The 13,670-nt window shown below is 37.9% G+C and overlaps 1 protein-coding gene across 1 annotated transcript in view; it reads right to left on the reverse strand.

The window, feature by feature from the left end:
• Window positions 1-13,670, reverse strand: part of LOC109105473 (unconventional myosin-XVI-like) — a 736,220-nt gene that overhangs the window by 19,640 nt on the left and 702,910 nt on the right. Inside the window, 6 exon segments of the mRNA XM_042730903.1 lie at window positions 5,738-6,904; window positions 7,412-7,782; window positions 9,979-10,225; window positions 10,335-10,431; window positions 11,569-11,678; window positions 11,921-12,051. Of these exon segments, the coding sequence (XP_042586837.1) occupies window positions 5,738-6,904; window positions 7,412-7,782; window positions 9,979-10,225; window positions 10,335-10,431; window positions 11,569-11,678; window positions 11,921-12,051 (2,123 nt within the window).

The raw sequence follows: 13,670 nt of genomic DNA on the forward strand, positions 1-13,670 counted from the left end.
TAAAAAAAAAAAAAATCTTAAAAAAAATCTTTAATTTCAAATGAGGTATTACATCAAACTATCTATGGAAGCATATTGGGTAGCAAAATTCATTTTTGAAATGTAATATGCAAAATGACAATGCAATATGTAAAATGGCCAATGTATTTCTGCATTTAAATTTACATTTTCCCATACATATGTGCAATAATGGATGGTATAATGGATCGCATGTCTCCGAGCAACTAAGCATTGCATCTCACTGTCTGCAAACACGGTGTTGCACGTAAGCAAATTCTAAACTTATTTACAACCTTACATTATATTTTATTCCTTTCTTTTAATCTGAAACATTGCACCTGCCACAAGAGCTCTCACTGTTTACAGCCACCGGACACCGCGGATGATGCCTGTGATTTTGAATATTAAGTTATCTCAGTTTGGTTGTGGCATGTTCTGTGACAGCTGCTGCGTCTAGATTGGACTGGTGAAGTGTCATCTGGGGCAGGCAGGAGAAGCAGCGTTTTTTCTGTATGGTCACGGGCATCACCCGGAGTGTAAACAGACTACAGTGTAATGAAAATGCAATTCAGACCTCTTAAGTGTAAGTGTCAATGCATTTAAGAAAAATTAAAGTCATTTAAATCAAAATTTTTGCTGAACATTTGGCTTAAAATGCATTTTGAAATTCACACTGCATTTTGCTACAATTATCACGCAGCATGAAATGCAATCTCAAGTGTCCTTTAAATGGCATTTAAATTATAATTTTGCTACAGTTTTTTGCTTGGACAAATTAAACATATCTAATCAATTTGGGTAATACAATTTCATTTTAATTTTGCAACTTAAAAAGCATTAAAATATGTTTTTTTTTTAATATACATATTAAAACTAGGTGTAGGAAATGGCAAATGTAAATTAATATAATTGAATTTTTCTTTTTCATTTTGCACTAAATGTTACACATATCTATGGGAAAGTGTAAATTTAAATAAAGAAATACATTGCCATTTTACATTTCAAAATGTAATATGTTACCCATATGCTTCCATAACTATCAACATAATAGCTAAAGGTAAAGTAAACTATGTCTTAAGATGTTGTCCTCTTGTGCCACATGATCTGATTACAATTGAAACTGAAATTCTTATTTTTTCCCTCCATCTTAAATCATAAATATTTTGTTTTAAATATTAGGAATAATAAATACAACTTTTATATCTACAAAAATAACTTTTCTATTTTAAGATATTTTAAAATGTACTCCTGTCCGGAGATGCAAAGCTGAATTTTCAGCATCATTACTCCATTCTTCAGTGTCAAGTGATGTTTCAGAAAGTATTATACTTTTCTGATTTGGTGGTCATTTTTTATTTTTTTTTATTATCAATGTTAAAAACTTTGATACATATTGATTTTTTTTTTTTTTTCAGGATTCTTTGATAAATATAAAGTTTAAAAGAACAGCATTCATTTGAAATAGAATCTTTTGTAACATTACACATTTCTTTACTGCCACGTGATTAGTTTAATAAGTCATTGAATTAAATTATTGATGTATTTAACATATTAATGTACATAGAAATTAAAACATTTAAAACCAACAACAAACAACAATAGAGAAAGATAGCTAGATAAGATTACATTTAGATTTACAAATATAATAATAAATCAAAATATAAGGGCTTTATAAAACCTAACCTTAAAAGGGCAATATAGCATGCAAAAACATGTTGTTTTGTAGACGTGCTTTGAAATACACAAACATTATGACAGATTAACGTTTCTTCATTTCACACACAGTCGGTGAACATGTACATTAATGCGAGAAGTAATTTGACACTGAGCGTGTCCTAAGACGTGCAAACACACACACACATTGTAATCTGGAGATTCACACCCGTCAGCAGAGCGGGAGACTTTGATATTTAATATTTCATAGCTACATCATCTCTTGTCCATGTAATATTTATGTGACTGGAGCTAATACACCCTGTGCCCTTCACAATAAACTGAATCAAGACACACATATCTCCAGACAACATTACACATGCACTCAGTAATTAAAGCTCATTGATTATGTCTCCATAACATCCCAGAAAATATTGTTACACATGAAATTAACAAACCAGACATCTCAATCATTCATTGCAATCAAAGGAGAGTCCATATTGTTAAAATGATCTTTGCTTTAGAGACATAGAAATATCTGCTTCTGATTGATGCAATTAGTCATAGTGGATGCTAAGTTAATTGCATTGATCGTTCGTGATATTGGCAATGCATATAAACACAATGCATACAGCTGATTCTCGCCTCTAGATAGGAAAAATGTCAAAACAGTTCAACAAATACTGGCCTCCATGGTCAATGACAAGTACAGACATTTTGAGGGGCAGGGGATCAAGTGGAAAAAAGGGCACTTCTCATATTTTATTTTTTTCCTAAACAAAACGTTAAATATATTTAGGGGTGTGCGATATTGACAAAATATGTATTTAAATATTTTCAGAGATTTTATCGATAACGATAGTATCGATAGTATTAGTACTGTATAATGGTGTTATTGTGCTGATATTTTAAGGACTACAGTGGACAGCTGACTCCTAAAGTTTTTGATATTCTTCATATTCTGTGTGGAGATCAGTTCACAGCAGTGATAGAAATTAATATTTTCCAATAAGTTTAAATTGATTTTTACCTTGATAAAGCCATTTTTTCAGTCAAATTCCTAAACTGAATCAGTCAATTATAATCATAAGTCCTTTGGGCTGTTACCAAGCAAATGAAATCAGTATTGACAAAATTAAACTTTGCAATGCAGAGAAAACACAGAAGTTGCATTAGAAGGGGCATTTAGATGCATTTACACACTGTTTAATGCAGAATATTAATGTATGCAGTTACAAATGCATTAATACAGTTTTGATATTTAAAACATAAAACGTTGAATACTGATAATTGTAATAAAAAAAATAAAAAAATGAAAAGATACCTTAAATGTGAAATTAAAACTGTCAGTAGGTGGCAGCAAGTCACTGTTAATAAGTGAGCCATTGCGACTAAACCAAATCATTTAAACGGATGAATCATTCAGGAACAAAACAGCGTGATGTTGTTCAGAGACGCAAATTGGAATTATATTTGTTGGCGAAACAGAACAAAAACAGTCAATATTGTGTCTAAAACATAAGTGTTTTAATATTAAATTCTTTATTATTGAACTGCTGTATAAAATTAATATCACATTTGTAATCATGCTGCTTTTTGGTGGTAAAAACCTCACATGATACTGATTAACTATATCAAATTATATAAATTTGATATAAATATATACATTTCTGCCCCCATTTCTTGAATTTTGTGATCATTCTTAATGCATTTCAGTAAACTGAATCATGCAGTGAAAGAACGCACACTGGTCTAACCTACCAGACTCCCTATTGCCTTAGCTAAACTTTAGCTAACTTACATGGTAGCTCTCATGAGTCATGGATGTTAGCAAGGCATATGAACTATAATTGCCTCATGTCTTTTGGATAATTAGCTGTAAATTCGAGGTACAGGTAGCTTAGTCTGTTGTTCATCACCACTCACCTCCACACCAAGACAAACACAACTGGAAAGGGAGGGAAGGCTTCACTTCTGTGGCTCTCTGCCTGTCAGTGATGTGCATGTGCCGATCAATGTGTGCTACACTGCTATGCTGCGGAGACACGGAGACGCGGAGGGAGAAAGACATTGATAGTGTCTCAACATTTCCCGGCCCGACCTGATATTTAGATTTTTTTTATTTATTTGACAGGGAAACCTGTGTGTAAACAGAAACACACACGCACACATATATACATAAATTCATTTATTTAAAAAAAAAAAGGGCAATTTTTTCTCAGGGAAGAAAAAGGGCAGGTGCTCAAGCCCCCTTTGATGTCTTTGTGTGCACGTGCCTGTCCAAGGTGTCCTTTAGATGTAACCAATCATGGACTAAGATATTTAGATTAAATTTGTCAGTTGCGCATTTGTGAAACAACACTAAATTTCTTATTACACTTATTTTGCATACAAGTACATATGGGTCAGGGTCATATGGGACCCATGCTCATAAATTCATGATGGGAGTAGGTAAAGCATCTTTAATTAAATACAAAGGTTAAGAGGAGGAGGCGAGGGGAACGGTGTTAGACACAGCATGTGAACTAAATTGACACACACACCCAACATCCTTCCTAAGAATGCTTTCTTGTCAAATTATCTTATTTTAATGTGGCATTTAATGCTCTTTTCCTTAAATGGATATGTCCTTAATTCCATATTAATCTGACTCAGTTCAACTTTTGGGCCCATAGTGTAAAAGCATTTAAGGGCAGTTGTTGCATAAAGATGTTGTCATTCCATAAAAGTGATCCAGAGCAGATGCAAAATACAGCCTAAACCTCCATCATACATAAACACTGCATCCTCCATCAGAATGGGTTTCTGAGAGAGAACACTGAGGTTTTATGGTAAATGTCTCTTTTATCAGCACTGACCTCACTTTTTTTGACAAACAAAGCATGGCACTGGATGAGTCAAGAAAAACTATACTAAACAGGATGTGCCTTTCAGTAACCACATATATGAAATGACATTTAACCAGAAGAGTGCTGGGAAAGTTTCTATAATTTGACCAGACTATTTTAATGCTCCTCCAGCAAATTAAGCATGACCATGTGTGCTGGTGAGTGTAAACTCCTTTTGATGAGCTATAAAAATCTGTGATTCATGTCTCTGGAGCATGCAATACAACAGTTTTAAAAGGATAGTTCACACAGAAATGAAAACTGTGTAATCATAAGCTGTGTTTCCATTACCCTTCAAACTGTGCAAACTGAAACTGCGAATTGAAAATACGCCCAATGGTAACATGTCAATTTCACAAAAACTCCCATATATGACAAAAAGAATTTTACGCTTACATGCAGTGGTTTTTCAGGCAATTTGAAAAAGGAATATTTTGCAAAACTGCAATGGAAACAGTTTTTCCGCATTTGCATGTCACAATCACAATCATTCTTTAATGTACTATAACCTCCAAGAAACACCTCATATGAGGCCGCTCTCAATAATAAGTGGATTTCATTGCCATTAATGCTTGGATAACAACTTATTTACAATGCACACGTATGCGGCGCATTACGGCTCAGATGTGGGCCACTCTTGTCAATGCTTGTGTTTATACCAGCTGTGCTGCGACACGTCTATGCTTGCAAAAGGTACTTGTCTATGTCTATGTCTCTTTCGATTAAAAATAATGGCTAGTGCGACGGCTGCAATATACGTAAACCTACCAACATCCATCAACATGACTTATCGTGAGAGGAAAGAAATACGTTTTAGTATTACATTGGTAAATGTGTTCTATTTCGCCAACAAATATAATATATGTTATTGACATTTATAAATATTGCACAGGTTTTGTGGAAATCTGTGATAGAATCTAGCTATTTACTCACCCCCATGTCAAATCCGTATGACTTTCTTATTACTGTGAAACAAAAGATTTTAGCAAAAAGTAGAAACACTGTTGCTCTGTGGTGCTTTCAACATTGCTTTTTGTTGAGGCCTGACGTGGTCCAACACTGGCTCAATTATAGACAAAGTGCTTGAGAGACCTGCATGGTCATTCATGTATGCAATTCCTTTTGGTGCCAAAAATGGCAGCGGAATTACTTTTTAGAACACATGTACCCAAACACATGCACACACCCTCACTCACCGCTGTCACGGATCTTTCTTCCAGTGGTAGACTTGCGAAGAAGGCTGCGCCCTGAGCTGAAAAGGGTGTTGAGCTCATCTAGAGGGCTGGTGAGGGGTCTCCCATTGGCAGGGGTGAATAGCAGAGGCGAGGAGGAGCAGGAGTGAGCTCTGCGGGGCTCTGGCCTCGAGGTCTTTACTGGGGAGAAGGGAGGTTTGGAATTGCTTGGGGGTGTCTCTGCCATACTGTGCCCTATTTTATGGGAGACTTTGGGGGAATCGGTGGTAGCCAGAGAAGCTGCACGGGTCAGGGCCAAAACGTTTGGTTCAGGGGGGAAGGGGAAGTGGGATGGGGGACGGTAAGGAGGTGGAAGTGCTGCTGCAGGGGGAGGAGGAGTCAAGGGTGGCGTAGATTTGTCTGGCATTAAAACGGAAAGACTCGGTGAGGAGTCAGCTCTTTGTCGGGTATACTGTGGTGAGAGTGGGCTGCCCCCATCCTGGCTGGTGTAGTTGAGGTTGGTCTCGAACACCGGCAGCTTCTTCACCTCCAAAGGTGTAAGGGGGGACTCATCCGAGGCGGGAGAGCAGGTGACAGGGGACGGAGGGAAGACTAGAAGTGGGGGACGATGTGGAAGGAGATTGGGGAATGGAGCTGGAATGTCACATGCTGTCCCATCCTTGCCCTGCTGCTTCCCCCCGAGTGTGCCAGAGTGCTCCATCAAAGTTACAGGCCTCTTGATTTCCAGAACTGGGGCAGGTAGGATAGTGGTAGAGGGATTGACAGCTTCAGGCTTGACCACTGGAGCTGACCCCACCTCATCAGGTGGGAAGTACTTCATCTCCTCATATACCGCCTCTCCCAGTTCTGGACTGTGGGAGTCTGCCAGGCTAAGGGCTCTTGAGGCCCCAACCATCTCGATATACACATCCTCCTCATCCTGGCAGGGGTATAGGCTTAGCACAGAAGAATGGGGGCCGTCCGCAGATGCTGCTCGCTGGATGAGGCCCAAGCAGTGGCCGCCTCGTAACAAACTGACAAGTTTCATGTCCGTGGGCCGTGCAGGAGAAGGTACAGAGATCTCCTCATAAGAGCCCGTCAGTTTAGTATTAGGGCTGCGTTTGGGCTTGGGGGGTGGGATTTTCTTCATGGTGCTGTAGTCATCACTGTGAGGGCGAGGTTTAGAAAGAGCTGGAGGCATAGTGGAGGAATGATGGATGGTTTTGGAAGGAAAGGGAAAAGCTATTTACTAGAATGCCCAGAAAACAATTCTCAATATTGAAGTAGATTAAGACATTTAGTTCTGTATTGCATGAACAATGTATATGGCCAAAAGTATGTGGACATCTGAACACCACACCTACATTGTATTTACAATTAATTAATATTTAATCTACATTTATTATATCGAAACCACTGTTATTAATGGCAATATGGTACTCCCTAATTCTCCTTGCACTCTTCTGGAAAGGTTTTTACACTAGATGTTGGAATAGGGATGCAAGTATTGCACTCATTCTGACACAAGAGCATCAGTGAGAATAAACCTTAATGTTGCATGTGAGGTCTGGCTCCCAAAGGTAAATCAGCGGGACTCAGGTTTAGGCTTTGTGCAGGTCAATACATCATGTATAATAGAAGAGGGTGTCCACATACTTTTGGACATGCAGTGAATGTTGAGCTCATATTTATACGTACGATCAGAAGGAGAGAGTTGGGTTTTTGGTGGGCTTCCAGATGGAGAGGTTTGACCCTCAGCAGGGCTGTCTTTGGGTGCAATACTCAGCCCTGCGCTCACTGCCTCGTATGATGCACTCAGACGTGTATTAGGGTCTCGTTTGGGTTTGGGAGGCGGTTGTTTTCGTGGGGAGGAGAGGCTCCCTCCATTTCCCTCCTCAGTGGAGTGTGGCGCAGGCTGAAGGGCTGCTTTGATTAATGTCCCAATGCTGGAGTGTACCAAGCTGTCCATAACCAGGGGTAGAGGCACAGAGCTGGAGCGGAAATGCCGGAGTGGTCTGTTCCCCCCACGGCCCGCCACATCGTTAACCCTCCCACTTTTTTCAACAGCCCTAAACAAAAGGATGATGGAATGAATAATTCAGCAAATTCAGTGCTTGTGGAAATAAGATTTCTAGTGCTGTTTCTGTCATTCATCATGACTGGTATTACCCTGGTATCTTTTCCCCCTTCCCAATCTAGCAAATCATTATTCATTCATATGTTCATTATTTCAATCATTCACTCACTATCAGACTAGAAGCATATGTCCTGTCTCAATGTATGATGGGTAGTAAAGGTTTAAGCAGCTGCCATGTGTGGGAGACTCAGCATCAACCTTCATAAAAATCAATACACAAATGTCAAGCTGTCCATTCATTTCTGGGCTAAGATTTCATTACACTACACTAACTGGAATGGGTGTTCCCTTAACAATAAAGATAAATAGAATAAATTACTAGGCTTGTCAATCGAGTAAAAATGTAACCTTAATAATTACATGATATGCAGATCAAATTAATTCACAAAAAGTGGTACCTCATGGTAGTCTGGAGGCACAATGAATTGTGGTAAAACAAAATTATATACACATGCACAAAAAGCAAACCAAAACCATTTGTTTTAACTATTAGTAAACCATTAGTATTAAAGACTCAGAGACTACTCATTTTCATTTTTTTCCTTGATACCAGTAAACGATAACAACAAATTAGCATTGCATTACAATTCTAAACTCTATGATATACAGAAAGCCTGTAAAGATTATTTACATTGCCGATCTAAGCTGATTCCTGTAATACTAAGCACACTCTTGTTTGATATTTCCCCTATAATCTGGGCCTACCATCTGTTGTTCTCGCAGGAAAGGCGATGGAGTATTGGGGTGGATGGTATTTGGGGAACAGGGGGGTGGGTAAGGGGTTACAGTGACTTAAAAACCTAAGGAGATTTCAGCAACCCAGAGAGGGGGTGGGTCTTATCTCTCTCTGATTAGCAGTATGTAGCTCCTCACTGATTGAGTTTGCCACATCTAGATTTGCTATGAAACCCCAATCACTCAATCACATGCACCTCCCTTATTTGTGATGCTAAAGTGAATGTATGTGATAAATGTGTGTGCATGTTTTTAAATAACAAGAAGCCCACCCCCTTCATAAGAAGCAGATGGTCATTGCAGAATGACTGAGGCACTGCTGATGACAAACGGCCACCCAAATACACCTGTGTTTATGCTTATGCTTGAATAGATTCCCTTCCAGTGATACTGATCAGCACTTCCTTGGCAACTGTTACATTGTGTCAGACAGTTGCTTATGCTTAATTTCTACATAAATCTGTGCTAAGTTCTTTGTGTTTGGATAGTTTTAATAAAGCAACAAGCCACTTAATGTTCTGTGTTACTGTGATTTTCATCCCAGGTTATAGGATGGTCTTGAAGTGGAGTGCCTGAAACCACTTTCACCCATGGCTCATGCAACTCATTCAGTCAGAAGTTTTTTTTTTTTTTTTTTTTTTTTTAATTCTGACACAATTAATAAACAATTTTTTTTTCCCTTTTGATTCAGTTTTGGGTACTGGATATCAATTGAATAGGCAGATCTAACCTTGCAGCTTGCAGACTTTTTCAGATGGAGATGGTAGTACGTACTGTATGTTCCACTTTTAATAGTATCTACAACTAACCTGAGATCAGGCTTCCTTTTTGCTGAATTCCCACTAACATCTCAAAAAGTGTCAGTAATTCTGATGTCAGTGGTAAACTAAGGCGCATTATGTTCCCATTTTGTTTGCAAAGGGAGAACAAGGAGAAACAATAAATCCTCCCATTAATTTTTATAGGTTCCTCAAACCCAAGTGGAAAAGGCCCATTTTGGATATAATCAGACACTTCAATATAATTTAGACTGTAAGAGTGTCTAATATAATCCTTCAAGAGGAAATCTCATAGTAGCACAGATGCATCTGAGATGCCACATCTGATTGAATTTCAGCAGACAAAACAAGATTTCTTGTTAGAGATCCTCTAAGGGACACCAATATGAATATTATTATTTCCTTGATATGTATTTAATTTAGAAAACTAATTAAACAATAGAGACACCAGTGCACTCAACTTCTGAGAAGCAGAGAACCTTATTACCCTAGAAATAGCTGATTTTACTAATTGAGAATAATTTTAAATTGAGATGTGTGTATTGTAAAAAGAGATTTTTACCTAAAGATTCATGGTTGTTAAACAGTAATGCATTCTCTGCTATAAGTTTCACCTCTTGGGCGAGTCTTCTTCTTTGCCCACAGGTTCCGGTCTCTCGCCTAGTGGTGGAGCACTGATGTGACCCCGGAGGCGGTCGTTCTCTCGTGCAATATCTGCTGCGTTTTGGATGACCAGGCTGTCGTAAGCACGCATACCCAAGTCCTCTGCTCCCTGCAGGAACCGTTGGATGTTACACTGCTCCTTCTGCCAAGACGTGAGCCTGCGACGTGCACATTGTCTGGCCAACCAGCCACGCACCACTGAATCACACACACACACACACACACACAAACACACACGATTAAGAAAAATATGAGCCTAGTGACAGATCATACAGTATGAACACAGAGTCTCTGTCGATCACTTTACCTTTCTGACAGACAATAATCTTTCTGTGCAGCTGATGGCAGCGGTCATTAAGGTGATCGGCCTGCCAGTATCTCAAGAAAACCTTACTGTTCCCCATCTGAACAAGAGAAGAAAAGTGGAAGAGAGATAGGTAATCACGTTAGCTCTGTTCCATAATAGAGATTGCTGCCTACTACCCATATACACTGGAAAAAAGATTTTTGCTGCTTGTTCAATTTACTTGAAAAAAGCAACACAATTGCTGAACATTTGATCACAACTTAATTTAATTTCGTACAGCCCACTTAAATATGTCCAAATTAAAGTTTACTTAATCCACTTTGTTGTTGAAACTCGTTATTGCATTGACTGAAAAAAAAAAAACATGCATGAATATATTTTTAGTTCACAGCATGCTTTACATAGGACTGAATTGGGTAGAAAATAATCAAATTATGTGTTATTTCATGAATTTTTGAGTAAAAAAAAAAGACCCATTTGTGTTTAATGTTCAGTTATTTGGGACATTTTTGTTTTTGTGGTTAGATTGTATGATGGTTTTATGAAGATTATGGTGTTTGTTGTGTGATTAATTTTAAGATAAATTTAAAAAAAGTAGTTTTTTTTAATTTGTTCATTTTACTTAACCATAATGCATGATCGAATCAATTCAATGTGTGACCTTTACCTAAAATCTTTTTTTCTTTAGCAGAAACATGCAAAAGAAAATGGAGTAAATTTGGTTCTCAAAATGACTGCTAATACATCAATTGATAAGTAACCTAATAACCAAATAACAGTACATCACATGAGTCTCAACTTACAACTGAGTTCAACAGAGTTTGATGATAGCATGATGCTAAACTAATGGCACAAACACAAAGCACACGTACTGTATATGTTGTGTAAAATAGTATATCTTTAAACTCAATCTTTGCTTAGCACTATTTCAAAGGAATATGAGATTAATATAAAGATCAAAATCAAAATTACTCGTCAGTAACTTGGATTTTAATGATATTGTCATAGTACATTCTAGAACTGTTTTTTTCCTTTGCAAAGGATAGATGTGATTGCTGGTTTACAATTTATAAAAATAAAAAAATAAATAAATAAACTAAAAATATTTTTGCCTACTTAGACTACGATGCCTTAATTCAGTCTCTGTAATCCATGCTCACTAGTTCAGAACAGAGCATCTCTGCCCCTATGAACGGTTTCCCTAAAGCATCGGTAGACATCTTTGGTGACTCACCTGCCAGCCCTGGAGTTTACAATGCTGCAGAATGTGCCGGGGCAACTTGTCCTCTGCCGGATGCTTTTCTTCCTGTCGGTGAGATGGTTGTCCACCAGCTCCCAGTAAAGCTGCACCACAGACCCACAGAACATCACTGTCACCCACATACTCAACTGCAGAGGAACTCTATGAGCCCATTACTGCTGCGTTATAACACGATGCTCACTAATGCCTGTACCATCCGAACTACCCACTTCCTATTGGCCTTGTTTAATCAGGGCTGTGATTTTTCAAATGCAATAACCCATCCTAGGACTTTCTTGAGGTTAACGACTACAAAGAACAAGGCCTCAATCAGCGTGTCACTCACCTTGGTGGGAAAACCCACAGAGAGATGCAATTCGAGGGTCAAAGGGTTTCAAGAGTCCCTGGAAGACTTCGTCAGCATCCAGCTTGCGTTGGATTGTTGGCAAGACAAAACCATTCACAGAAAAGGTCAAACTGTATAGGAGAGCTTTGCGGCATTGTTCTGGAGGTCAGAGGGATAAAGCATCTGTGCTGTGAGAGATGAGGGAACATGTAGACACACCCCTTCGAACACGGGTGGTGTGTTTGTGCATTTGGGATTATGCGTTCTGAACATCTGGCGCATAGTGTGTTGAATATATCCATGAGACAAAAGGAATTCACCAAGGGGAAACTGGAGACATGCGTGATCCATGCTAATTACATCCTAAAAAAACCAGAAACAAAAAAAACAAAAAAAAAAAAATTGCTTTTCGTTCTTGATTTTAATATGTTGCATTTCAAATTTTAGGTTCAGGAAGTGAATGTAGATTTTCAGATTGTTCGTTCATTAAAAAAATAAACAAAATAAATAAAAAAATCAGGGGAGGTCCCATTACAAGAATCGAACGCCGAGAGTTATTTACTTCTGCACAAGTCTCTAACACAAATTTACTGAAATCACTTGTATGCTTATTGGTACAGTTTTTCTGCTCATATGGAATATTTATATAACGTGCTTCCAGACAAATGAGGGAAAAAACAAATATATATATAAAACAACTGCACCGTGACAGACAATTGCCAGGGTGAATGCATTATTATGATATATTTGCTTTCAATTTTATATGGATTACACATCTGAGAGGAGAGAGTGTTATTACTCAACTGGCGGGCCTTACAATATGTCAGTACGGATGATACCCGCTGTAAAAATAAAAATCAAACAATGATCATGGTTAATATGATACATAGGATATAATGCAAATAATCTGGTAGCCAGTTTCTATAATAAGTTAAAAGTAAAACAAATATAGGTAGTTGAATTCCCATTTACTTGCTGCTCTGCCAAATTTTTGCTGGTGAAGGCCAGACATTTTAATAGTGATCCCTATGCAGATTTTGTTCATGTTCAATTGGTCATGCAAATTTGTGAATTTTATTGCTGACGGGGAAGGTCACGAAAACTGGCTTGAATGATTTATACATTGCATGCGAGCTGGCGATAAAAATGGGGCCACTTACACTGCGCTCGCAAAATTTCGCCTAACATGTTCTCATGAAATGTGACGCCGACACCTTAAAAGCGTACTGCCACCTGTCATGACAAAAAAAGAAAAGACAATGCTACCACTGCCTGCCTAAAATCAATGTTGTCATCATCAAAGATGAAACGAGGATTAGATTAAGCATTGACTGTGAATTATTTTAGACATGATAACCATGTTCTTTTCTATATGTTAACTGATACTTCTAAAAAAAAATACTTCTTTTAAAAAATTCACAAGCAAGTTATATTTGTTGCCACTAAAAAATAAAAAAATACCATATATTGCACGTACGCCAGCTCATTCTCCCAATTATTCGGCATTTTTGTAATGTTACTGTCAAATAATCCTGCCCAAAATTTGATCTTTTATCCCTCCGGCCCTATTAACCCAATTTTAACATTGGGAATGAATACGTTCTCATACGCATTCTAGCATTATGGACCATTAAAGTGTCATGCCTGTGAATTCGTGAGTGCAAGAAAATCTTAAATGCGAGAGTGAAAACTGAACATCCGTGACTTTCAAACAAAATGAGTACATAATATTACACAAGACCCTTGACCG

The sequence above is a fragment of the Cyprinus carpio genome, chromosome B9 (genome assembly GCF_018340385.1).
Source record: "Cyprinus carpio isolate SPL01 chromosome B9, ASM1834038v1, whole genome shotgun sequence".
Classification (NCBI taxonomy): Eukaryota; Metazoa; Chordata; class Actinopteri; order Cypriniformes; family Cyprinidae; genus Cyprinus; species Cyprinus carpio.